The sequence below is a fragment of the Scyliorhinus torazame genome, chromosome 1 (genome assembly GCF_047496885.1).
Source record: "Scyliorhinus torazame isolate Kashiwa2021f chromosome 1, sScyTor2.1, whole genome shotgun sequence".
NCBI classification, from domain to species: Eukaryota; Metazoa; Chordata; class Chondrichthyes; order Carcharhiniformes; family Scyliorhinidae; genus Scyliorhinus; species Scyliorhinus torazame.
Genome location: NC_092707.1, coordinates 185,445,275 through 185,471,352, shown reverse-complemented (window position 1 = coordinate 185,471,352; position 26,078 = coordinate 185,445,275). Strand labels below are relative to the sequence as shown.

Sequence of the window (26,078 nt, the reverse complement as noted above, 5' to 3'; positions counted from 1 at the left end):
TCACGATCATATTTATTACCACGTAGGCACATATCTTTGTAAAAAGGGGGGATGTCATGATATTCAAACACACACATCATGATGGACACACTAACAGGCAAATCAGAGTACACAACACCACAACCAATCACAGACAAGAACACCAACCACATAAAAAGCACGAGCACGACACCTGGAGGTCAGTAGGTCTGGGGAGAAGGAAGCATGAAAGAGCTGTTGAAACACCACAAGCAGGGAGCCCCCCACGTGCAGAGTGCAAAGACCAAGTTGTAAATAGTGAGTTTAAATAAACAAGCGTTGTACCATATGCAACTGTGTTGGCTCTTCTGTGTGTTAGAACACCCAACACCACATCTCCTTGGTTAGTTCTGTAGTCATACTGTTTCTTTCCCCTTGATGTTATTTACCCTGTGGAATTGGCTTTTGCCAGGTACACCATTTCCTTATTGCTCCACTTTGAAGTTACCACCTCGATAGCTCCATTGTTTTCTCTAATCACATATGTAAAATACTTGTTTTCCACTGATAGGCAAATTCACATCTCATCATTCCTCCAGACGCCTGCCTCAAATAAACTCCCTGATCACTTTATTTTTTTCTTTTCTTTTAATCTTCATTTTCTCTTCTTAATACAATGCAGTGAAAGGTTTTGAGACATTTAAGTGGCTTTTCATTGTATTTGTAAATCAATGTGAGTGATGTAAGTGTGTAGCGTGGCAGGGTGGTGAGGGAACCAGCTAGGTAAGGCTGTCTGTAACAGTGTGGTAGGTGGCAGGGTGAGAAGGGTAGGTAGATGGTAGGGTGGTCAGGTCAGTGCAGAGAGATCGGGAGGTCTGGGGGAGTATTGGCGAGTCAGGGCGAGTTAGAGGATCGGGGCAAGTGTCAGAGGGTAGGGGGGGTTGGAAGTGTTGGGGCGATAGAGAGCTAAAAGGGCCGATGAGGAAGTCGGACTGTTGGGAAGGGGGAGTGGGAGTGCCACTGGGGAATTAAAGATCAAAGAAATGTACAGCACAGGAACAGGCCCTCCAGGCCTGCGCCGACCATGCTGCCCATCTAAACTAAAATCTTCTGCACTTCCGGGGACGGAACCTTCTATTCCCATTCTATTCATGTATTTGTCAAGATGCCCCTTAAACGTCACTATCATCCCTGCTTCCACCACCTCCTCCGGCATCGGGTTCCAAGCACCCACTACCCTCTGTGTAAAAACTTGCCTCATACATCTCTAAACCTCGCCCCTCGCACCTTAAACCTATGCCCCCTAGTAATTGATCCCTCTACCCTGGGAAAAAGTCTCTGACTATCCACTCTGTCTATGCCCCTCATAATTTTGTAGACCTCTTATCAGGTCGCCTCAACCTCCATCGTTCCAGTGAGAACAAACCATCAGGTCGCCCCTCAACCTCCGTGTTTCCAGTGAGAACAAACCAAGCTTATTCAAACTCTCATCATAGCTAAAATTGAGGAGGAAGAGCAGTATAGTTGACCAGGAGAAAGAAATAGTTTCATCATGTCTAACATTTCTGGGTAATTGATTCCAGGTAAATGAGTCAGAACCGGCCATAGTCTCAAACTCAAACTCAGAGTTGGAGAGTATTCTGGTGGTTTCCAGATGAGGGGGAATTGCCATCATGAATTGAAACTTCCCGGGCAATTCCCCAGAGTCGTAGTTTTCGGAAATCCGGAAGGTCCCCCGGTGCATTTTCCGGGGTACATTCACCCAGAGGTCATTATGACCATCAGAAATTGATCATTTGGCATTATGACTGGGTGGAAAAACAGGTGAAGCCCAAACACTAGCAAACGTGTCTGCTAGGTTCTGGCTCATATCCTTGCTTACAAGAGTGAATGAACTTCGGAATGTGATTTTTATTTATGTTAATAACTTTTCTCCTCACAGAGAGCTTATCATTCTAGGATACTCTGTCATATCATTCATTGTAGAAACAGCAATTTGGTTCAGGCAGGAGATAAGAAATTCACAATGTGATGATGGGAGTACAAAGAGCTGAGTAATATTTATGCTTTCCTGTTTCGTACATGTAGTACTTTCAAAAATGTCATTGCAATTCCGCAGTAATTTGTTTTGTCCTCTAATCATCAATGCAATTCTAAATTATTTTGCATCCCAAACTGGGTTTGCCTCTCCCTTATTGAAGCAAGTCATGTCATATGAATATCTACTTTCGAAGACCACGTTTCCTATTTGGTCTTGATGGGCATACGTGGGAGCACATTTTCTTCATATGTTGGGGTGGGGGTGGGAGCAATCTCACCAGTGACAAAGTGCCGACTAGCACAACTAATTCCTCCTAAATGGGGCCCTGATTACTTCAATTGGCAGCATGCCTCTGTTGAATGGGCGACCGATCGGATTGTCAGCCTGCAATTGGAAAGTTCCTCTGCAACAAGAATGGGTGACGTGACTCTCTGCCCAAATGTTTCATTTGTGTTTCCTTGACCTGCAGCGTTGACAGTTGTGATGCCTGGCACTCATATTTGTACCAGCCGTCTGTTTGGTGCAAAGGTAAAATCAACGCTAATTTTACAGTTAGAAATGCTGGTGAAGGTCATCAGTCACTCTGACCTGGTATTATGTGACATTATTAGGCTAGTTTCCAGGTCACAGTCTGTAAGCAACCTCCAGCTGCTCAATCCAACCTGTCATACAATCACATTTTCAAGTGCTGTGCGCTACCTGGGACAACTGAATGATTACAAATCAGTGCCAGTAAATTCATTTTAACCAACACTTGGTCATTTCAGTTCTGAATTTGTGGTTATTTATTAGAAGCTATTACCTTTCTGATTGTTTTCACAACATGCAGCTGGTGTTGGTGTCTTGTCATCTTGGTATTTTTGTAAACTTAGTCTCAAGCAATTATTTTTTGGTCAATTGTAGCTTGTCAGTGGCTTTTGGTGGGTGCATCATTTTCCTTGGTTAAGTGCCAGTGGAAACTAATTTGCCCTCATTTTTGAAGGTCCAAATCCTGTTGTTAAGATGGAGAAGACTTTGATCTAACCTGTGGCTAAACCATCTGCCCGTTTGTAATATCATCCTTTGTAATCTCCAACGGTCCCTCTTTGATGCCATCAGCAATACAGAACAGCCTGTAGCAATGCTTTGTCAGAACGCTTTCTGTGGAGCAAGGACCAAGTTTGCGACATACATTTTGGACTGAATCATTTAATTGTTAACCTTTCATAGAATTTACAGTGCAGAAGGAGGCCATTCGGCCCATCGAGTCTGCACCGGCTCTTGGAAAGAGCAACCTACCCAAGGTCCACACCTCCAACCTATCCCCGTAACCCAGCAACCCCACCCAACACTATGGGCAATTTTGGACACTTAAGGGCAATTTAGCATGGCCAATCCACCTAACCTGCACATCTTTGGACTGTGGGAGGAAACCGGAGCACCCGGAGGAAACCCACGCACACACGGGGAGGATGTGCAGACTCCGGACAGACAGTGACCCAAGCCGGAATCGAACCTGGGACCCTGGAGCTGTGAAGCAATTGTGCTATCGACAATGCTACCGTGCTGCCCCAAATTGTCAGCTGTCCTGCTTGTTCTACTTCCACTTTTGTTATTTTGTTGTTAACAAACACAACTTGTCTAATTTGGTTTTGTTTAGCAGATACAAGGCCAAGTGGGAGACCAATTGGAACAATCAAGGAAATACCAAGTACCAAACTTTCAAGTGAGTTCACAACAGTGACACAAGCTAAGAATGTTTAGCCTTCAAAGACCTTGTTCAAGTGAAAGGTTGTTTATAATTCTATTTCTGTCCTTGCTACAGTTCCAGCCAATGTCTTTGCTCAGAATTCCCTCTGGAAAGGTTCTTATGAGTACCTCGGGAAAAGGCAGCCAGTCATGCTAACAATTAACAGCTTTAATCTGTCCACCAGTCAAGTCAAAGCAACTCTTCTGGATCAGAGTGGAGTAGAGCTTAGATTGACAGGTAAGTGACGTGCAATGACTGAGGGCTGTATGGTCAAGTTTGTACATTTCATAGCAAGCCAAGTTTACAACATGGGAGATTATGTGAACAAAATTGTACCTCCATTCTTTCGAAACATATGCCTCCACAAGGCATTTCTGGTACAATGCAATGGGCAAGACTTGCATCCTTGGTAGGTTGCCAGCAGCATCCCTCCATCGGGTATTTCCGTGAGACAGGAATGGAGTGGTATTCCGAGCCTGCCTGTGACGGGTAGCCAATTGAAGGCCATTAAGACTCAAAGCCTCTTATTGGAGACTGAATGAAATTCTTCAGTCAGTTTCCAAGCCCCAAGATGTCAGGGAGCAAGCCAGCTACCTTGGGTTGGCAGATGGAGGGGACAGTGCTCCCTCCACACAGGCTTTGAGACCCTTCTCAGTTGCTTAACTTCAGTTGCGGGTGTAGGTAGCCCTGTGGAGTACCTCCCTCTGGTGGTCTGGCTGCTCAGTTACTTTTTAATTTAGAGAGTAAAAAGTTGGAGAGTGGATACTTCCGTCTTGAGGCACCCTCTCTCTCTCATCTGCAATGTAGACTGGGGCTTCTTTGAGAATGAAGGCCTCTTATTGAACTCCAGCTTCAAAAGCCTAACTGCCTTCCTTAATTGGCTAGTGAGACTGCCCTCTGATCTCTAGTTGGCCAATTTGAAGAAACCAATCCTGCTGGGTAACTGTTTCCCAGACAGTGTGGAGCAGTGATTTCCTTTTGATGTCAGAATCCCAATCCAAAATCCTTCCCAATGCAGCAATAACTGCAGACTCCAAAATAGGGGAAGTTGGGGCATTCATTCTCATAAAATCTAAAAGCTGCTCCGTAATAAGTTGAAAAAGACCTTGATTTTAAGGCAAATGATGACAATTTCACTTTATTCAGAATTTATGATGAAGTTCAGGTGTATATTTTCAAAATATGCATAGTCACGGAGTTTAACTAGAATTGAGAAATGGCGATCTACATGATGGTTTACATTAATTGATCACCAGAGATGGCAAGAGTCGGCTTTGTGTACCCCCTGGGGTTTAGTTCAAGCAAAAGTCATGTGAGTAGTTTGATGTCCTGCTGTCTCAATGGAGCAATGTTTCCACACAATTTATAAAACGGGAATGCAACAAAATGTTAAGATAGGGAGGCAGGGGAAAGAAAATTGCTGTGTTGTGGTTTCCCCAAATTACCCTCCTCAAGGTAAATGTAGAAAATGTTCACTACTTGAGCATTTCTTTACAGGCACACTAAACCATTAATTGCAATGTGGACCCCATTGTGAGCCTCTGCTGCTTTTTGGGCATGGTCTGGAACACTGATTGGCACATAAACGGGAAACCAATAAAAAAGAAAGTTGAGTACGGCCATGACTATGTTTTGTGTTCCCAACAAAGACCACTTTTGCTTCATTAACCCCTACAACTTCATGAAACATAATATTGATTTCATGCATACTTGGTCCTGGCACAGACCCTCAACTACCAGAAGAGCATATCAGGAAATCAATATTTCATTACGAGTTGAGAAAGCACAGACTGACAAACTGAGATACGCTGTCACCAACCCGCTCCCTGCTGGGAGAACTGAATTGCCCCTAAATGTACATTGCTTCAGACAATCTGGAATCTTCCATACAGTAATATTTAGTTCTATTCAAATTCAATCTTTCTCATGATCTCAAACTTGTAGATGTATTTAATGTCCTTGGGTTTTCATCCCACAATCTCCAGTTTTCTATTTTAGTGCTTTACATCAATTAATCATTATTTCTCAATGCACTCCATCTTCTTCTCAATTCTGATGCCACCTTGCACAGTAGGTCAAGACATAGAAACATATATAGAAAATAGAAGCAGGAGGAGGCCATTCAGCCTTTCGAGCATACTCTATTATTTGTTATGATTATGGATGATCATCAAGTTCAATACCCTGATCCCGCCTCCCCCCCTTTATCCCTTTAGCCCCAAGAGCCAAATCTAATTCCTTCTTGAAGTTACACAATGTTTTGGTCTCAATTACTTTCTGTGGTAGTGAATTCCACAGATTCACCACTCTCTGGGTGAAGAAATGTCTCCTTACCACAGTTGTAAAAGATTTACCCCTTAACCTTAAATTATTACTCCTAGTAATGGACTACCCCACTATTGGGAACATTTGTTTCTGAATCTACCCTACCTAATCCTGTGAGAATTTTATAAGTTTCAAAGAGATCCCTGTCATAATATACATCAATACATTATGGTGCAATCACATACATAGAACATAGAACATAGAACAATACAGCGCAGTACAGGCCCTTCGGCCCACGATGTTGCACCGAAACAAAAGCCATCCAACCTACACTATGCCATTATCATCCATATGTTTATCCAATAAACTTTTAAACACACACTGATGGACATGCAGTGGGACCAACCAGCATACATAACACCGCAGCCAATCACCAGTGAGAGCACATGCACTATAAAGACAGGGGACAGGAGAGTTACCGCTCATTCTAGCAGCAGCCAGCTCAGAGCACAGAGCTCACAGCCTGCATCACAGACATTCACCATGTGCTGAGTGCCTCACCATAGCTAGTGATAGGAAAGTGTCCACAGGTAAGCTGGTATTGCTTATACCCACGTTTACAGTATGTTAGCATAGTTGAACAGTTAATAAAATAGCGTTACACCACTTCCAGCATTGTTGGCTTGTTTGTAAACCAGAACACCCAACACGCCAATCCCCTTTCAGTCTTCTAAACTCAAATGAATATAATTCTAACACACCTAGTCTCTCCTCATATGACAGTCCTGCCATCCCAGGAATCAGCCTGGTAAACGTTTGCTGCACTTACTCGATAGAAAGAACATCCTTCCTCAGATAAGGACACCAAACTTGCGCACAACATTCCAGGTGTGGCTTTACCAATGCCCTAGACAATTGCTTTCGCTTTTTTATTCAAAATCCAGTATGTGTGACTAATCTTGCCCCTTGTTTACTAGATATGAACAGTTTTAAGAATGATAAAGATAAACGGAATCATTAAAAAACTGAACTCATTGCAAATGTGCTAATATCGTTCAGGTTTCTACAAAAAGGAAGAGCACCACCTTCTTCTTGAACTGTATAAGATCCATGGGCCTGTTGAAATGTTTGTGCACAAATTTAAGAATGACAACCTGGCTCTGGATGGATATGTAAGTAGTGACGGGGTGTCTTGCTTTCTCCCTCTCCAAATGTCACAGCTAAAATATTGCAGCAAAGCAGATTAAATGTTTGAGACGTGTTTGACAGAAAAATAGGAAAGTGTCATTCACTCTGGAACGTAATAGCTGAGTGTCAGCACTGTGTAGCACTTCTGGTCTGGGGAAATTGAAATTGGAATTCAAAAACATGACACTCGACTTTAACTCGAGGCAAAACCTAAATGTGCATAAATTAACTTGATAGTTCAGTAGAAATTCTTACTGAATTATCTAACAGAAAATCTAATATATAAGTCAAGGATGTAACAATTATTTTTTTATCAACAATATGGACAATCAGGTAAATCTGAACTAAGCATAGAACATAGCCCCTTCGTGATGATGTGATTGGAAAATAGTCCGGACAAAATTCCCTTGTGATATTTCAAACAGTTTTAATAGTGTAGCACAATGTCAAACAGATTTACACATAAAAAAATATCCAGAATTATTGGAAATATATAAGGGGTGAGTGGATTTTGTGCAGTTAAAATCACGGGGGACATTATTTTTCATATCCCAGGATTTTAAAATTTGCTTTCTAATCCCTTCCCCATATCTACACAAGGCTCTGTAAGTCTCATTTATTGGCACCCAAACCCCACATGTGGCAGCACTGTTGTTAGCACTGTTGCTTCCCAGCTTAGGTCACTGTCTGTGTGGAGTCTGCAGGTTCTCCCTACGTAGGTTTCCTCCAGGTCCTCGGTTTCCTCCCACAAGTCCCAGAAGACGTGCTGTTAGGTCATTTGGACATTCTGAATTCTCCCTCCGTGTAGTACAAACAAGCGCCGGAATGTGGCGACTAGGGGCTTTTCACAGTAATTTCATTGCAGTGTTAATGTAAGCCTACTCGTGACAATAAAGATTATTATTCATAATCTACAAGAATAATAATGACTTTCGAGTTATCTGTGTAAAGATGTGAACATTTCTCTTTCATGCTATTGCTACTCTAGGGAACCAAGGATTGGCAGGCAATAGACCCAAGAATTTAAAGCCATTTGTCCTTTCATACTTGTGCCACTGCTAGGTCTTCAATTGGAATCGTCTGCACGAGTTCCATTTCCAACCTTGTCCCTATTGATTTTCCTTTTCAGAGGCTTATCCGGTCACATTCAAATTATCCTTTAGTCTCTGCCTCGATAGTGACTTATTTTTAAAGTTCCATGTCAAGCACTCTCCATGTCAGTAGTAGCTCAGTGGGTAGCACTCTCACCTCTGAGAAGGTTCTGAGGTCAAGCCTCATTTCAGGACTTACACATCAAAATCAAATCTATTGCTTCATTGCCTCCATGCTGAGGCAGTGCGGCCATGTTGGAGCCGCCATCTTTCAGATTCGACATAAAGCAAGGTCCATTCTGCCGGCTCTGGTCGATTGTAAGGGATGTCCAAGACACTCTTTAGAAGACAAGTTATCTTTTAGTATCTTGTCTAATATTTATCCCTCAATCATCAACATAATCACGGACTAAGAGGGTCAAGAAGGCAGCCCATGACCACCTTCTCAAGGACTATGAAGGATGGGCAATAAATGCTGGCTGAGCCAACAACGCCCACATCCCGTAAATGAATATAAAAAGATGACCTGGTCATCGTCAAATTGCTGTTTGAGCTTGCTGAACACAAGGTGGCTGTTGCATTGCCTGCTTTACAATAGCACAATAGTACAAACTTCAAAGGCACGTCATTTGCTGGAAAGCATTTTGAGGTATCCAGTAGTTGTGAAAAGTGCTTTATAAGCTTGCCGATATCTGCTTTTCTAACTTCTCCATTCGATCTTCCAGAGATAATGGAATTAGTGTCTCTTTGATGCTGTTTTGCGAAGCAATGAAAATTGTCTTTCATTAGTTAACTTCATACTTTTGGAAACATTTCTGAGGTTCTCTGCTAATTTTCTTTGTTCCAGTGAAAGAAAAAAATGTGTTTTTTCTCTCATGTTTCGAAATGTCTGACATTTTGGGCGAAATTCTCCGTTATCGGCGGAAACTCCGCCGATCGGCGCACAAAACGGCGCAAATCCTACTTGCGTCACGTCATAAAAATGGGCCGATAGTCTGCGGCCCGAAATGGGCTAGCAGCGACGTAACGGGATCCGCGCTTGCGCAGTGGTTCACGCCGTGCAGCGTCATACGCGCTGCACGGCGTGACGGCTCATAAGGCCGCGCAGCTCCCCCCCACCCGACCGGAACAGCCGACCGCAACACCCGACTTGATGGCTGGCCGTCGCTCAGCCCCGAGGTTCGAGTCACGCGATGTGGAGGCGCTCCTGGATGCGGTGGAGCAGAGGAGGGACGCCCTGTATCCCGGGCACGGCCGCAGAGTTGCCCCACGCCACAGCCGGCGTCTGTGGAGGGAGGTGGCAGAGGCCGTCACCGCTGTGGCCCTAACACCACGGACAGGCACCCAGTGCCACAAGAAGGTGAACGACCTCGTCAGAGCAGGCAGGGTGAGCGTCCCCCATATCCCCCATATCCCCTCTCCCCCAAATCCCCCCCTCCCCCATATCCCCCCCTCCCCCATATCCCCCCTCCCCCATATCCCCCATATCCCCCCTCCCCCATATCCCCCATATCCCCTCTCCCCCATATCCCCCCTCCCCCATATCCCCCCTCCCCCATATCCCCCATATCCCCCCTCCCCCATATCCCCCATATCCCCCTCCCCCATATCCCCCCTCCCCCATATCCCCCATATCCCCCCTCCCCCATATCCCCATATCCCCTCTCCCCCATATCCCCCCCTCCCCCATATCCCCCCCTCCCCCATATCCCCCCTCCCCCATATCCCCCCCTCCCCATATCCCCCATATCCCCTCTCCCCCATATCCCCCCCTCCCCCATATCCCCCCTCCCCCATATCCCCCCCTCCCCATATCCCCCATATCCCCCCTCCCCCATATCCCCCCTCCCCCATATCCCCCCTCCCCCATATCCCCCCTCCCCCATATCCCCCATATCCCCACTCCCCCATATCCCCCCTCCCCATATCCCCCATATCCCCCCTCCCCCATATCCCCCCTCCCCCATATCCCCCCTCCCCCATATCCCCCTCCCCCATATCCCCCATATCCCCCTCCCCCATATCCCCCCTCCCCCATATCCCCCATATCCCCTCTCCCCCATATCCCCCCCTCCCCCATATCCCCCCCTCCCCCATATCCCCCCTCCCCCATATCCCCCATATCCCCCCTCCCCCATATCCCCCCCTCCCCCATATCCCCCCTCCCCCATATCCCCCCCTCCCCCATATCCCCCATATCCCCCATATCCCCCCTCCCCATATCCCCCCTCCCCCATATCCCCCCTCCCCCATATCCCCCCTCCCCCATATCCCCCCTCCCCCATATCCCCCATATCCCCCCTCCCCCATATCCCCCCTCCCCCATATCCCCCATATCCCCCCTCCCCCATATCCCCCATATTCCCCCCTCCCCATATCCCCCCTCCCCCATATCCCCCCTCCCCCATATCCCCCCTCCCCCATATCCCCATATTCCCCCCTTCCCCCATATTCCCCATATCCCCCCCTCCCCATATCCCCCCTCCCCCATATCCCCCCTCCCCCATATCCCCCATATCCCCAAGTGAATCCAGCCCTAACCTTAACCTCTGCAATGCACGCGCAACCGATGGCGTGCATTCATATACCTGCCTAACACTGTTGCCTTTTACCCCTGCCACCACCCCCCCCCCCTCAGGAGAAGCGCGCACACAACAATAGGGAGCATGTGAGGACTGGAGGAGGGCCCGCTGATGAGAGGCCACTGACCGTACACGAGGAAAGGGCCCTGGAACTGGCTGGCGGACCTGAGGACCGGGAGGTTGCTGATGCAGAGGTCGGGGCCCCACGAGCAAGTGAGCCACCAACAGCCCGTCCCCATATCCCCCCTCCCCTATATCCCCCTCTCCCGTATCACCTGATCACTGCCTGATGTCTAACCATGCATGCTTCATTGTGTATCGCAGGACCAAACGTCCAGGCACCCATCCCCGCAGATGCAGACCGCCCGCAGGATGCCCCTTGGAGACCACGGGAGACGGAGAGACCCGAACCCTCCAGCATGCGACGCCCGCAGGATGCCCCTCGGAGACCACGGGAGACGGAGAGACCCGAACCCTCCAGCATGCGACGCCCGCAGGATGCCCCTCGGAGACCACGGGAGACGGAGAGACCCGAACCCTCCAGCATGCGACGCCCGCAGGATGCCCCTCGGAGACCACGGGAGACGGAGAGACCCGAACCCTCCAGCATGCGACGCCCGCAGGATGCCCCTCGGACACCACGGGAGACGGAGAGACCTGGAGCAACAGGGAGACGACACCCCCGTCACGTGCGGGAGCGACCACCCAGCGATGAGGGGGGCAGCCACAGGCCCCCGTCACATCCGAGCCAGGACACCACTACCCAGGACACCACTATCCAGGACACCACTATCCAGGACACCACTACCCAGGACACCACTATCCAGGACACCCCTACCCGGGACACCACTACCCGGGACACCACTACCCGGGACAGCACTACCCGGGACAGCACTACCCGGGACACCACTACCCAGGACACCCCTACCCGGGAAGACGAAATACCGGACAGTGACTCAGAGTGGATGGGTGGAGACGAACCCCCACCCCAAAGTGCCATGGACTCAGAGTGGGACGAAGAGCACGACACAACGCCACTGCTGTCACCAACACCCTCCACCATCGCAGAAACACTCACCACGGTTGGGCACTTTAGTGATGAGGCGTCTGGTACACTCACTGGTGCGCACAACACAGCCGTCCCGGTACAGCAGGTGGAGGTAGGAGCAGCAGAGGGACCGGGCGGTCGGAGGGCAGCCCAGGCCAAGCGAACATCTGCCGCCCAGATGGATCCCGGGTTCCTGCAGTTACCACACCCACACATAGATCCGATGCAACCACCGACACGGAGACGAGCGAATAGGGTGACGGGTGGCTTGCGGCGGCTGCGGTCGCAGGTGGAGGAGTCCACCCGCGTCCAGGAGCTGGGAGTGGTCCCGGTCATGCATGCCACCCAGGCTGACACCGCACGGGTGGCGTCCGCGGTGGAGGCAATGGGTGCGACGGTGTCAGACATGGGGAACGGTTTGCGAGGCCTGGGGCCTTCCGTGCAGGCGGCGTCTGTGGCCCAGGAAATGGCTGCCCTCTCACAGGAGGCCATGAGCCAGTGCCAGCGCCAGATGGCAGAGGCGCTCAACGCCATAGCCCAGTCTCAGCAGGCCATGGCCCAGCCTCAGCAGGCCATAGCCCAGTCTCTGCAGGCCATGGCCCAGTCTCTGCAGGCCATGGCCCAGTCTCAGCAGGCCATCGCTGAGGGCATCGGCGCCAGTGGCCATGTGCGAGCTGGCGTCGCACTGTCGCAGACAGGGTTCGACAACCCCCTGGGCTCCATGGCTGCAAACCTGCAGACCCCTGTCGATACCAGCACGGGCCTCCAGGACTGGCAGCGCCAGATGTCGGGGGCGCGTCGGATGGCCAGTCCGTTCGCATCCCCCACCCATGTAGAGGCCTGGGGGCCATCGGGCACCCCGAGGGAGGAGGAGGTGGTGTGGTCCGTCCCGGCTCCCTCTGTAGGGGAGGTCCCGGTACACCGCGACACCTCGGACTCCCCCCCTTCCGTCCCAGCTCGCCATCCCAGTCGCCCGGGCCGCAGCCTGGCCCATCTAGGCCAGGACGCCCCAGGAAACGGCCGCCAAAGGGATCCAGTGTCAGAGGGCAGGAATCACAGGAGTCCACCTCCAGTTCTGCTGTACCGTCTGGGGAACCACGTAGACGTAGTCAAAGGGCCCGTAAGGCTAAACAATTAGACACTGAGTAAGTTGGCACGGGTGCAGGGCACAGATGAGTTTTAGGCGCTAGGGCACATGCATGAACTCCTTTGGTTATTAAAGTCAATGTTACACCTACCGAAGCTGCCTTTGTGCTCTGTCCAAAGTGTGCGGGGGTGTCATGTACGTTGAGCGCAAGTGTGTGTGTGAGGGGTGGTCTTACCTCAGCCCCAGGTGAGTCTGCCCCCTTCCCCCTGGGCCGCCATCAACATCCCCCGGGCAGAGGACGGGACCGTGCGCTGCAGTGTCACAGCCGCATGCAGGGATGGTCCAGGTGGATGGTGGTACTGTGGCCATGGGTCAGACATAGTCCAACGATGTAGAGCCAGGAGCTCATCGGAGGCGGGTTGTCATCATTCTCCATGGCCTGCGATAGACACGCGTCCACCCGCAACTGGGTGAGCCCGGCCCGTTGTGCCGCCGGTGGATCGGCAATTGGGAGTGGGGGGGTGGTGTGCATGCGGGTGGGGTGTGTGGGGTTGGGGAGGGGGGTGAGGGTGCTGGGTGGGTGGATGGGTGGGGGGTGTGGGTGGTCGGCTGTTGTCATGGTGTGCGGTCTGTGGCCATACTACCCGATTCCCACGCCCATCTAGTCAGTGAAGCGGGCGGCTATCAGCCTGTCCCGTGCCCGCTGGGCCAGCCGGTAATGGTGGACAGCCACCCGTCTGTGTCTAGCCCGTCTGCCCTGACCATTGCCCCCATCCCCCTCATCTGGGGAGGACTGGGCCTCTTCCTGCTGCTCCTCCACTCCGCCCTCCTCTGCCTGCGGCACATCGCCCCTCTGCTGGGCTATGTTGTGCAGGACGCAGCACACCACAATGATGCGGCCGACCCTATCTGACCGATACTGGAGGGCGCCCCCAGAGAGGTCCAGGCACCTGAAACGCATCTTCAGCACGCCAAAGCACCTCTCGATCACTCCCCTTGTCGCTACATGGGCATCATTGTAGCGGTTCCCCGCCTCATTGCGTGGCCTCCGTATAGGCGTCATCAGCCACGATCGCAATGGGTAGCCCCTGTCGCCCAGCAACCAGCCCCTCAGCCGGGGATGGCGTCCCTCGTACATGCCAGGGATGGATGACCGCGACAACACGAATGAGTCGTGTACACTGCCTGTGTGACGGGCGCAGACGTGCAGGATCACCATGCGGTGGTCGCAGACCACCTGTACGTTCATCGAATAGGTCCCCTTCCTATTAGTGAACACGGCCCTGTTATCTGCAGGTGGCCGCACGGCGACGTGCATCCCATCGATCGCGCCCTGGACCATGGGGAACCCGGCAATGGCAGAGAAGCCCATGGCCCGGGCATCTTGGCTGGCCCGGTCCACGGGGAAGCGGATGTAGCGGTGCGCCATGGCATAAAGGGCATCTGTCACTGCCCGGATGCACCGGTGCACCGATGTCTGCGATATGCCGGACAGGTCCCCACTCGGTGCCTGGAATGACCCCGTTGCATAAAAGTTCAGGGCCACCGTAACCTTGACGGACACGGGGAGAGGGTGTCCCCCGCCAGTGCCACGCGGTGACAGGTGTGCCAGCAGGTGGCAGATGTGTGCCACGGTTTCCCGGCTCATCCGGAGTCTCCTCCTGCATTCCCGGTCCGTGAGGTCCTGGTATGACTGCCGGGGCCGGTACACACGGGGCGCCCTCGGGTGCCTCCGTTGCCGTGGGGCCGCGACGTCCTCCTCCCCCTCCTCGTCCTGTCGGTCAGGTGTCCCTCCAGCCTGGGCGGCTGCCGCCTGCCCCTCTGCGGCAGCCTGCGCCGCCTCTCTGGCACGCTCCTCCTCCTCCTCCTCCTCCTCCTCCTCCTCATCCAGGGCAACATAGACATTAGCGGCTGCCACCACGGCGGCCAACATCGCTGGATGATCTGAAAACATGACGACCTGGTGGGGGGGAGGGGAACGACGACATGTCATCATTGCCCATATCCCCTCCTCCCCCCAGCCAGGTGGCATGGACCGCATGGGTCCAACTGTTGGAGGCTGGCACCTGGCCAGGTGGACCAACTCATTTGCCCTCCCATCACCCACCCCGGCACGGACCCCCCCCCCCCCCCAACCTCCACCCCGGCACGGACCCCCTCCCCAACCCCCAACCTCCACCCCGGCACGGACCCCCTCCCCAACCTCCACCCCGGCACGGACCCCCTCCCCAACCCCCAACCTCCACCCCGGCATGGACCCCCTCCCCAACCCCCAACCTCCACCCCAGCACGGAGCCCTCCCCAACCTCCACCCCGGCACGGACCCCCTCCCCAACCCCCAACCTCCACCCCGGCACGGACCCCCTCCCCAACCCCCAACCTCCACCCCGGCACGGACCCCCTCCCCAACCTCCACCCCGGCACGGACCCCCTCCCCAACCCCCAACCTCCACCCCGGCATGGACCCCCTCCCCAACCCCCAACCTCCACCCCGGCACGGACCCCCTCCCCAACCCCCAACCTCCACCCCGGCACGGACCCCCTCCCCAACCCCCAACCTCCACCCCGGCACGGACCCCCTCCCCAACCCCCAACCTCCACCCCGGCACGGACCCCCTCCCCAACCCCCAACCTCCACCCCGGCACGGACCCCCTCCCCAACCCCCAACCTCCACCCCAGCACGGACCCCCTCCCCAACCTCCACCCCGGCACGGACCCCCTCCCCAACCCCCAACCTCCACCCCGGCACGGACCCCCTCCCCAACCTCCACCCCGGCACGGACCCCCTCCCCAACCCCCAACCTCCACCCCGGCACGGACCCCCTCCCCAACCTCCACCCCGGCATGGACCCCAACCTCCACCCCGGCACGGACCCCCTCCCCAACCTCCACCCCGGCACGGACCCCCTCCCCAACCCCCAACCTCCACCCCGGCATGGACCCCCCCCCCAACCCCCAACCTCCACCCCGGCACGGACCCCCTCCCCAACCCCCAACCTCCACCCCGGCACGGACGCCCTCCACAACCCCCAACCTCCACCCCGGCACGGACCCCCTCCCGGCACTCCCCCGGAGCCCAGCCTACTCTAACCACCCCCCCCCCCCCCCCCCCCGCCGCACACACACACACAAGCCGAGACACACCTCTCCTCAGGCAATCAGTCTGCGGCCACGCCATTTCCTGCCCAGAGCCAACCCCCCAGGCCGTCACTCACCTCCTCGCTGGTCGGCGTGAGCCTGGAGCACCGGGTCACGCCGATGAAAAGGAGGTTTGATTCACGTCGACGTGAACGGTCATCACGTCGACGGGACTTCGGCCCATCCGGGAGGGAGAATATCGGCAGGCCGAAAATCGGCTGCCTTGCGCAGACCCGTGACATTCTCCGCGGCAGCGGCGCCATTAATGCCCTGCCGACTTTTCTCCCTTCGGAGACTTCGGCGGGGGCGGGGGCGGGATTCACGGCGGCCAACGGCCATTCTCCGACCCGGCGGGGGGTCGGAGAATGACGCCCTTTATTTCTGATGCCAAACAAGTGAATGTTTTTCTGTATCTGTTTACATCTCTGACATCCTGCTTTTTATTGGGTGCTCAGAACCACAACTGTAGCCTATCCAATATCTTGTATACATTCAATGTCACTTCATTGATTTATGTTTAATGCTCTGTGTGTGAAAGTTACAATTCCATTTGCCTATCTATGTTCTCCCTGAAGTCCCACCTTTTAAAGATTTCCATTTTTCCACATATCCTATGATACAATGGGCCGGATTCTCCGGTCTCTCAGCCTTGTGTTTCCCAGCAGCGGGATTCAAAATTCCTGCCGCTTGTTAATGAGATGTCCCATTACAACCACCCCACGCCTCCAGGAATCCCATGGGTGGGAGTGTGCTACCGGCAGGAAAAGTGAATCACAATGGCTGGAAAATTTCAGCCAATGTTAAACAGAAGGGGGCTTCCACTTTGGGAACAGCATGCAGTTGCAAATTACATTCAAAATTTTGCAACTTTTAAGGGAAATGATTTAGAACTTCTCTTCTTTCATGAGAAAGATTCCTTGGTGTACATAAAAGTGGGAACGTAGTGTAATTTTATTACTATAGCTCCAAATGGGCTTACAATAAATAACAGCCATTTTTAACAAGTGCCTTGACCATCGCGACAAGAATTTTAAATAGCTGACTTTAAAAGATTGTACCTTTCATGGTTTTATTGGAGGACAGTAATCATTTTTTTTGAGTATAACCTTTTTTAAAAACACTTTTAAAAGATGCCTGTCAGTGGAGTTTAACTTTAAGAGCTTTCCTGAAGGCCAGTAAACTGATGCAATTAGTGGACACTTTTGCCATGGCGCTAGATACATCGGGTGTGCCGTCAGGGCCAGCTTCTAGGACGATGCCTTTAAATGATTACAGATAATTATGACATGCAAGGTAATGTGTGCTTGAAAGTAGTAGTTTTTTTTGCACTAGTTTGGCTGATTTCAGGCGAATAGCACAACCTAATGGAAACATAGAAAAACTGTCATGACTCAAGATGCAATAATTTCTTCATGGGACATCAGGGGCGCAATTCTCCCATCGGGAGACTAAGTCCCGACGCCGGAGTGAAAACCGGAGTGTTTCACACTGGCGTCGGAGGCCGTTCCCAGCCCCCTATTCTCCTGCCCCCGGGGGGCTAGGAGCGGCGCTGCGTCATTTCCGTGCGCCGGGCCTTGGCGCCGCGTAAAAGCAGCGGCGAGTAAATGACGCGACTGGCGCCGCGTAAATGTTGACACCCGCGCATGCGCAGTTGCCGCCCTCCCCGCGGCCGCACCACAAGAAGATGGCGGTTCGATCTTGCGAGGCAGTGGAAGAAAGGAGGTCCTCCTTCAGAGAGGACGGCCCACCGATCGATGGGCACCGATCGCGGGCCAGACCCCTTTTGAGCCCCCCATCGGTGCAGGAACCCCCCTTGCCCCCCCCACAGGCCGCCCGCCCAGCGTTCCCGCGCTGTTCCCGCCGGCAGCGACCAGGTGTGGATGGCGCGGGTGGAAACCTGTCGTGTTGGGCAAGCCGCTCGGCCCATCCGGGCCGGAGAATCGCCGCTCGCCCAATACCAACGGCAAGCGGCGATTCTCCCAGCGGCCAGCCGTGATTCGCGCCACGCCGGTTTAGGGGGGGGGGGGGGTCGGGATAGCGTGGCGGGACTCGCGCGGTGCCCGGGCGATTCTCCCACCCAGCATGGGGGCGGAGAATTCCGCCCTAGGAGTATCAATTAAATATGTCATTAACATGGAGCGATAACCAGGGTTTTGGGAGGGGCAGTTTTTTTTAACTATCCCCAAGGTGTGAACATCGCTAGCAAGGGCCAGCATTTATTGCCAATCCCCAATTGCCCTTGAGAGGGGAAATTTATGTCAAAAGGACAATTTCTCTTGCATAGTCAATTGCAGGTTGATTCTTCATAAACTGGTATATTTGAATAGGGCCACCACTTTGTTTGCTTTGATTCCTGGAATGATGCTGTTGACCCTTTCACATTGGCCACAGGTCACCACAGAAAGCTCCTGTGCCCCTTCCTTTTCACCTCAGCTGCTTTTTCCAGTTGTACCATTAGGGACATGGGTGCTGCCCAAAATGAGCAAGTGGTCATGAACCTGGGAAGCGGGCCAGGGTCAGGAGTGCAAATGATGGGCAAGTGGGAAACCCGCTCCATCGAGGATCAATTGCAGAGAGGAAATTCAGGCCCACCTTCCCCATTTATCCTGATTGCCCTGGATACTGACCAGACGATTGACCTTATTATTTATCATACAGGTTTCAGCAGAGGCTTCAGGCAGCACATTTGTGTACCAAGGATTTGTGCAAGGCAAGGACTTTGGACAGTTCGGTCTCCAAAGAATAGGTAAGGTTTCCTTCTTCTCAGCTTTAATTGGAGGGTGAAAGGTTCACGATCATTGATGTTCCTTTGCATTTTGTATTGGGTTTATTAGTACTGACTCTGGTGGACGATTTTTTTTTTTTACCCACATGAAAATATTGGCCCTTAAATTTAATGGCAGTTCTCCCAGTCTCCCATCATAACTTTGGCAGAAGACTGGTAGAAACCCCAAGGAAATGTCACAGCTGTCTGTTTCAGCCCTATCTGCATTCCACTGGTGGCTTTGCCAGTCTCCTGCTAAAGATAAAACACTAGATCACAAGAACCCCGAGGAATTTGATGGCCAGAATGGGTTATTTTCTGACTTGCCATTCTGACAGGGATTCTTATCACCAGGAATTTGTCAGAAATATATGACAATGCACTGCAAATAATGCTCAAACCATTCGCTTCAATCGGTTAGAAAGTTGCTGGCAACGCCTGCCCCAATTTTTGATCTGCTCTCGCAAAGGGCAATGTTCCCCACCAAGAACTCAAACAAAATACTCCAATAGTATCCACTTAAATGGAGAATTCTAGCTAGCTAAGGGAAAAAGAACTGTCAGCTCTAATAATATGTTACTGAAAAGTGAGTTTGAAAGTTGGGTAGTCTGCCCTATAGCGCCGTAAGTCTGCAAATTCTGAAGTAGATAAGTGTCCCGGAATGTAATCCTGCAGTATCAGTTTCAAAACCCATAGGATCAAATCCTTTTGGCTTTTCTGACAAGCCATTTCTAATGGCAATTAACAAGAAGCCCGCTTGCCAATTAAGTAATCTGAGTGAAGAAATCTGGAACTCTGGAATCTGGAACTCAAAGCAGGTTCACCTAGAAGTGGTCTCTGCGCTCCCCGGAGATCGGGAGCGGCACGGTGACACAGTAGTTAGCACTGCTGCCTCACAGTGCCAGAGGGACCCGGATTTAATTCTGGCCTTGGGTGACTGTCTCTGTGGAGTTTGCACATTCTTCCCGTGTCTGCGTGAGTTTCCTCCCACTGTCCAAAGATGCACAGGTTAGGTGGATTGGCCATGCTAAATTGCCCCTTAGTGTCCAGGGATGTGCAGGTTAGGTTATGGGGTTGGCGAGGTCGCGAAGGGTAGTTGGGTGAGTGTATATGGATGGGGTGCTCGTCTGGAGGGTCGGTGCAAGCTCAGATGGGTCGAGTGGCCTCTTTCTGTACTGTAGGGATTCTATGATTCTATTTAATCGGCAATAAAATAAAAACTTTTGGCAATTATGATAGGCACAACAAGTTAATCTGCTTGATGATTTTTTTTAACCAACTTCCAACAAAACTGTGTGCACCGAGGATAGATACACATAATGTATGCTGAGTAGCAGTCTTGCCTATGGATCAAGTTGTGCTGCACCATCGGACATGCCATCTATTGGATGAGATATCAAACTAAGACTCCATCTGCCCTTTCAGATGGGTATAAAAGATCCTGTGGCATTATTTTGAAGAACAGCCAGGGGTCCTGGTGTCCTGGTCATGCTTGTAATAAATAAATCACTCCACGTGATATCAAGAAATAGCTGAAGACACTAGATACTGTAAAGGCTATGGGCTGAATAGTACTGAAGACTTGTGCTCCAGAACTGGCCGCACCCCTAGCCAAGCTGTTCCAGTATTGCTACAACACTGGCAACTACCCGAATTTGTGGGAAATTACCCAGGGGTGCCCTGTACACAAGAAACAGGACAAATCCAACCCAGCCAATTACCGCCCTATCAGTCTAATCTCCATCATTAGCAAAGTGATGGAAGGAGTCATCAACAGTGCGATCAAGCGGCACTTACTCGGCAATAACCTGCTCATGGACATTCAGTTTGGCTTTCGCCAGGGTCATTCATTCAGCTCCTGACTGGCATGATATGCAGACATGCAGAAAATGATATAGAGACAGGCACAGACAGGCAGCTAATGAACACAGAGAACAGGACATGACCAATGAGCAGGCAGGACACTCAGGGGTGGCATCTCACTATAAAAGCATGAGGCACTCACACTCTGCATTTTTCCACTGATGAACAGCTACAGAGTGAGTCAGGGTGTATGTACAGTATCACACCTCCAGCACGTGGCTAAGAGCTAGTCTGGTTCAGTCAGACAGAGTAACCACATTTAGGTTAGCAGAGAGTCGAACTCATAGGGAACTGTGCTACTAGTTCAATAAATCAGATTGAACTAACTTCAAGGTCTGGAGTATCTTTTGGTTAAAGCTGCATCCAATTGCAGCCTGTGTTATCTCAGAGAACACAACACGACAGTGACCTCATTCCAGCCTTGGTTCAAACAGCTGAATGTCAGAGGTGAGGTGAGAGTGACTGCTCTTGACATCAAGGCAGCATGTGACCGAGTATGGCATCAAGAAGCCCAAGCAAAATTGGTGTCAATGGGAATAAGGGGGAAAACTCTCTGCTGGTTGGAGTCATAACTGACACAAAGGAAGATTGTTGTGTGGTTGAAGGTCAATCATCTCAGCTCCGGACATCACTGCAGGAGTTCCAGGCCCAACCATGTTAGGCTGCTTCATTAATGATCTCCCTACCATCATAAGGTCGGAAGTGGGGATATTCGCAGATGACTCCACAATGTTCAACACCAAATGTGACGCCTCTGAAAATGAAACAGTCTATGTCCAAATGCAGCAAGACCTGGATAATATCCAGGCCTGGGCTGACAAGTGGCAAGTTACATTCGCACCACACAAGTGGCAGGCAATGACCATCTCCTACAAGAGAGGATCTAACCACCGCCCCTTGACATTCAATGGCATTACCATCACTGAATCTACCACAATCAACACCCTGGGGGTTACCATTGATCAGGAACTGAACTGGACTAGCTGTATTAATACTGTGGCTGCCAGAGCAGGTCAAAGGCTAGGAATCCTACAGCGAGTAACTGAACTCCTAACCCACCCCCCAAGCCTGTCCACCATTTACAAGGCACAAGTCTGGAATATAATGGAATACTCTCCAATTGCCTGGATGAGGGCAGCTCCAGAAACACTCAAGAAGCTCAACACCGGGGCAGCACCATGGCGCAGTGGTTAGCACTGCAGTCTCACGGCGCTGAGGTCCCAGGTTCGATCCCGGCTCTGGGTCACTGTCCGTGTGGAATTTTCACAATTTCCCCGAGTTTTTTGGGTTTCATAGAACATCGAACATACAGTGCAGAAGGAGGCCATTCGGCCCATCGAGTCTGCACCGACCCACTTAAGCCACTTCCACCCTATCCCTGTAACCCAATAACCCCTCCTAACCTTTTTGGTCATGAAGGGCAATTTATCATGGCCAATCCACCTAACCTGCACGGTCTTTGGACTGTGGGAGGAAACCGGAGCACCCGGAGGAAACCCATGCAGGCACGGGGAGAACGTGCAGACTCCGCACAGATAGTGACCCAGCGGGGAATCGAACCTGTGACCCTGGCACTGTGAAACCACAGTGCTATCCACTTGTGCTACCATGCTGCCCTTGATCATCCAGGTCAAAGCATCCCGCTTGATTGCTCTTCTTTCCATAAACATTCAATCCCTCCACCACCAAGGACCAGTGGCAGCTGTGAGTACCTTCTACAAGGTGCACTGCAGGAAGTCGCCAAGGTTCCTTAGGCAGCACCTTCCAAACCCACGGCCACTACCATCTAGAATGACAAGAGCAACAGGTACCTGGGAACTCCACCACCTGGAGGGTCCCCTCCCAGTCACCCACCACTGCCACTTGGAAATATTTCATTGTTCCTTCACTGTCGCTGGGTTAAAATCCTGGAACTCCATTCCTAACAGCACAGTGGGTGTACCTACACCTCAGGGACTGCAGCAGTTCAAGAAGGTAAATCAGCACCACCTTCTAAAGGGCAACCAGGGATGGGAATAAATGCTGTCTGAACCAGCGACGCCCACATCCCGTAAATTACTTTTTTTTTTAAATCTGTGCTCGTGAATTTGATTTGCATCATTAACAATTATCATAAAATTAAAAGGCTACTTCTGCTTTTAAAGACATGCCTTTAGATTCTGCGCTGAATTCAATGGGTAAATGCAGCAAATTCCGAGAAAAAAAACCAAGGGCTATTCGGACAGCTAGTTCTGGATACTCACGTTTAACAGATCTTGCCTGAAGTTGTTGCACAATTTACACATAAATAACAGCAAGTGCCATCACCTTGCCGGCATTTTTTCAATGAGTTCTTGCCGGATAAAAAAATGTACTGCAGCAAGGTGCTTACAATATCCAGAGTAGAAGTTTCAGCGTTTCCAATTAAATGCCCAGTTGTTACAGTATGTTCACGAGATCCTATCTCATAATCTGCATATTAGTGGTAAATGGAGCTGAATTCACCACTGTACATGCCAGAAACATATAACAGCTTGCGACCTGACCTTTTTGGGCTCGGCAGGAAGCTTTTACTTTCAGTGCTTGTGATCGGGAGACTTATCAGGTTGTAATGGAATATGAGTTTCAACAATAGTAAGGAGATTTGTCAGGTGTGCTGTTCTGTAATATTTATGAGAAGTTTTATTATCACTAAGACTTTGGATATTACTCCAGTAAGCTCCATAGAGTATGCACATAGTGGGCAGCACGGTAGCACAGTGGTTAGCACAGTTGCTTCACAGCTCCAGGGTCCCAGTTTCGATTCCTGGCTTGGGTCACTGTCTGTATGGAGTCTGCACATTCTCTCCGTGTCTGCGTGGGTTTCCTCCGGGTGCTCCGGTTTCCTCCCATGGTCCAAAGATGTGCAGGTTAGGTGGATTGCTAAATTGCCCTTAGTTTCCAATAAGGTTGGGTGAGGTTACTGGGTTACGGGGATAGGGTGGAGGTGTGGGTTTAGGTGGGGTGCTCTTTCCAAGGACTGGTGCAGACTTGATGGGCCAAATGGCTTCCTTCTGCACTGTAGATTCTATGATATCAAGCAGAGAAGTCCTGTTGCTGCTCATGCATATCTGGATTGGACTCTCACTAAGTTCTTCTCTGCATTTTCATTCTGCAGTTGCTTTTTAAGCTCCGTTTCTCAAAATATAAATTATTTGATGTCTTATTCAGATCTACACATTCTCGAACCTGGCACGGACTCCATAGGGCACCACCTTAGCACCAGCAGCAGCTCGGTGGCCGTTGCCATCCTCGTGCCTTTCTTTGCCCTGATAACAGCAGGATTTATATTGTATCTCTACAAACACAGGTAAGTGTTGGACAGGCTGGATTTGTCAAGGTTTGTCCTGATTTTGATGCAGCTGTTCAAACGAACCACTCCAGGAATTCCACGTTCACAACAAAAAGAATTGTGACTCGTCACTGTTACCACAAAATTAATTACCCTATTTGGGGAAACGAGACTGACCATGCTGTGATGGTCAGTGCTAGAGGGAAGGCAAGGTGTGGGATTGCTGGTGAATGAGGAATTGAGGCTCTGTTTAATGATATTGAAGTCAGATGATTTGCACATTGGAGTCACCAGCCATATGGTCAGCAGATAGCCGTCGCTCATTCGTTGTGATGGCTTACATTCAGTTGATGCAAGCAGACAGCTACATTATAAAGGCTCTCTGGATGCAGGGCATGAGCCCTGCATGACTTAGAACATTTAAGGATGAGGCTGATAGTTAATGCCAAGTTATTGCAAATCCCAGAAGGGAAACTTGAAACTGCCCTCAAACTGTATTTTTGCAGTACGGTATAATGCGAGGAAAAGTTTGAAATCCAGAGAATAATGTCCCAGTTGTTTTGTGATCTTTTAAAATAAAATAAATGTTTATTATGCAATAAAATAAACAACAATAAAGTAAATAAGAAGTACACTTAATTAAGACAAAGACAACACACAGTATCCCTAATTTTACACGGTTCCAAACAACCTTTACTTCACTACATTAAGAGCTAATCCTCCACAAATGTTCCCCAACACTTTATAGATTTTAAAAACTATAGAAATCCAGGCAGTTATATATCTTTAGGGTTGCTTATGAAGTAAAGCAAGCAGCTTTCTTTCTTCACAGGCACTGCTTGCTGGGGGTAAAACAGCCAATCCTACTGTTGGCTGAAGTCTAACAAACAACTTCATTCATTTGTTTCATTTTCTCATTATATGTAGGGTGGCACAGTGGTTAGCACTGGGTGGCAGGGTGGCACAGTGGTTAGCACGGCTGCCACACAGAGCCAGGGGCCTGGGTTCGAATCCAGCCTCAGGTGACTGGCTGTGTGGAGTTTGCACGTTCTCCCCATGTCTGTGGGTTTCCTCCAGGTGCTTTCCTCCCACAGTCCAAAGATGTGCAGGTTAGGTGGATAGGCTGTGCTAAAATTTCCCATTGGTATCCAGGGATGTGCAGGTTAGGTGGGGTCACGGGGATTGGGGGAGGGGTGGTGAGTGGGCCACAGTGGGATGCTCTTTCAAACGGTCGGGTGGTCTGTATGGCCTCCTTCTGCACTGTAGGGATTTTTTGACTTCTACAATTTTCCCCTTTGATCTTCCCTTATTTGACATAACGGCTTAGAATTCAGACTTAATTATTTTATTTCCCTGAGTCTAGCTTTTACAGTGTAAATGCAACGTACAGTCACTTATGACCCTTTCTTCACACCTTATCACTTCCTTTGAACCCATAACACCTTATTCAAATCTCTTCATATTCTGTTGCTCATTGTTACCAACCTGCCTTAGGTAAACATGTTTGCAATGTTGCTAAACTCATCAACATATCAAAGTCACTAGGTCTATTAACATAACCAAGCTTTAAGCAGCTTACATTTCCCCCCAGTTTTTAAAATATATAAGTGACGACTTCCGGGTGCGGCGATGACCAGCTGAGTCGCACGTTTCGGCAGCTCCCGGTGGAACGGACTTTTGGGCTCTTAATAAGAGCCCCAACGGCAATTTTAACGGCTAAAAGTACTGTGCGGTGAACCAGAAGGGAATCCCCCCTGGATACGGATGAAAAAAGGAGAGGAAGGTGGCCGGATTGCGGTGGATCCTTTAGAGCAGCGGCAAGGAAGGCAAGCAAAAACCAAGATGGCGTCAGAAGGTGGCAGTTTAATATGGGGCCCTGAACAACACGAGTTTTTGAAACGCTGCGTGGAAGAACTCAAAAAGGAAATGAAGAAGGAGCTATTGGCCCCGATATTACAGGCGATCGAAGGGCTAAAGGAGGAGCAAAAGACCCAGGAGCGGGAGCTTCGGGTC

At 50.6% G+C, this 26,078-nt stretch overlaps 1 protein-coding gene across 1 annotated transcript in view; it reads left to right on the top strand.

Annotated features, from left to right (window-relative positions):
• Positions 1-26,078, top strand: part of csmd2 (CUB and Sushi multiple domains 2) — a 995,459-nt gene that overhangs the window by 946,735 nt on the left and 22,646 nt on the right. Inside the window, exons 62-66 of the mRNA XM_072502405.1 lie at positions 3,639-3,704; positions 3,804-3,965; positions 7,053-7,165; positions 18,787-18,874; positions 23,945-24,083. Coding sequence (XP_072358506.1) covers positions 3,639-3,704; positions 3,804-3,965; positions 7,053-7,165; positions 18,787-18,874; positions 23,945-24,083 — 568 coding nt within the window. The remainder of the gene's footprint in view (positions 1-3,638; positions 3,705-3,803; positions 3,966-7,052; positions 7,166-18,786; positions 18,875-23,944; positions 24,084-26,078) is intronic.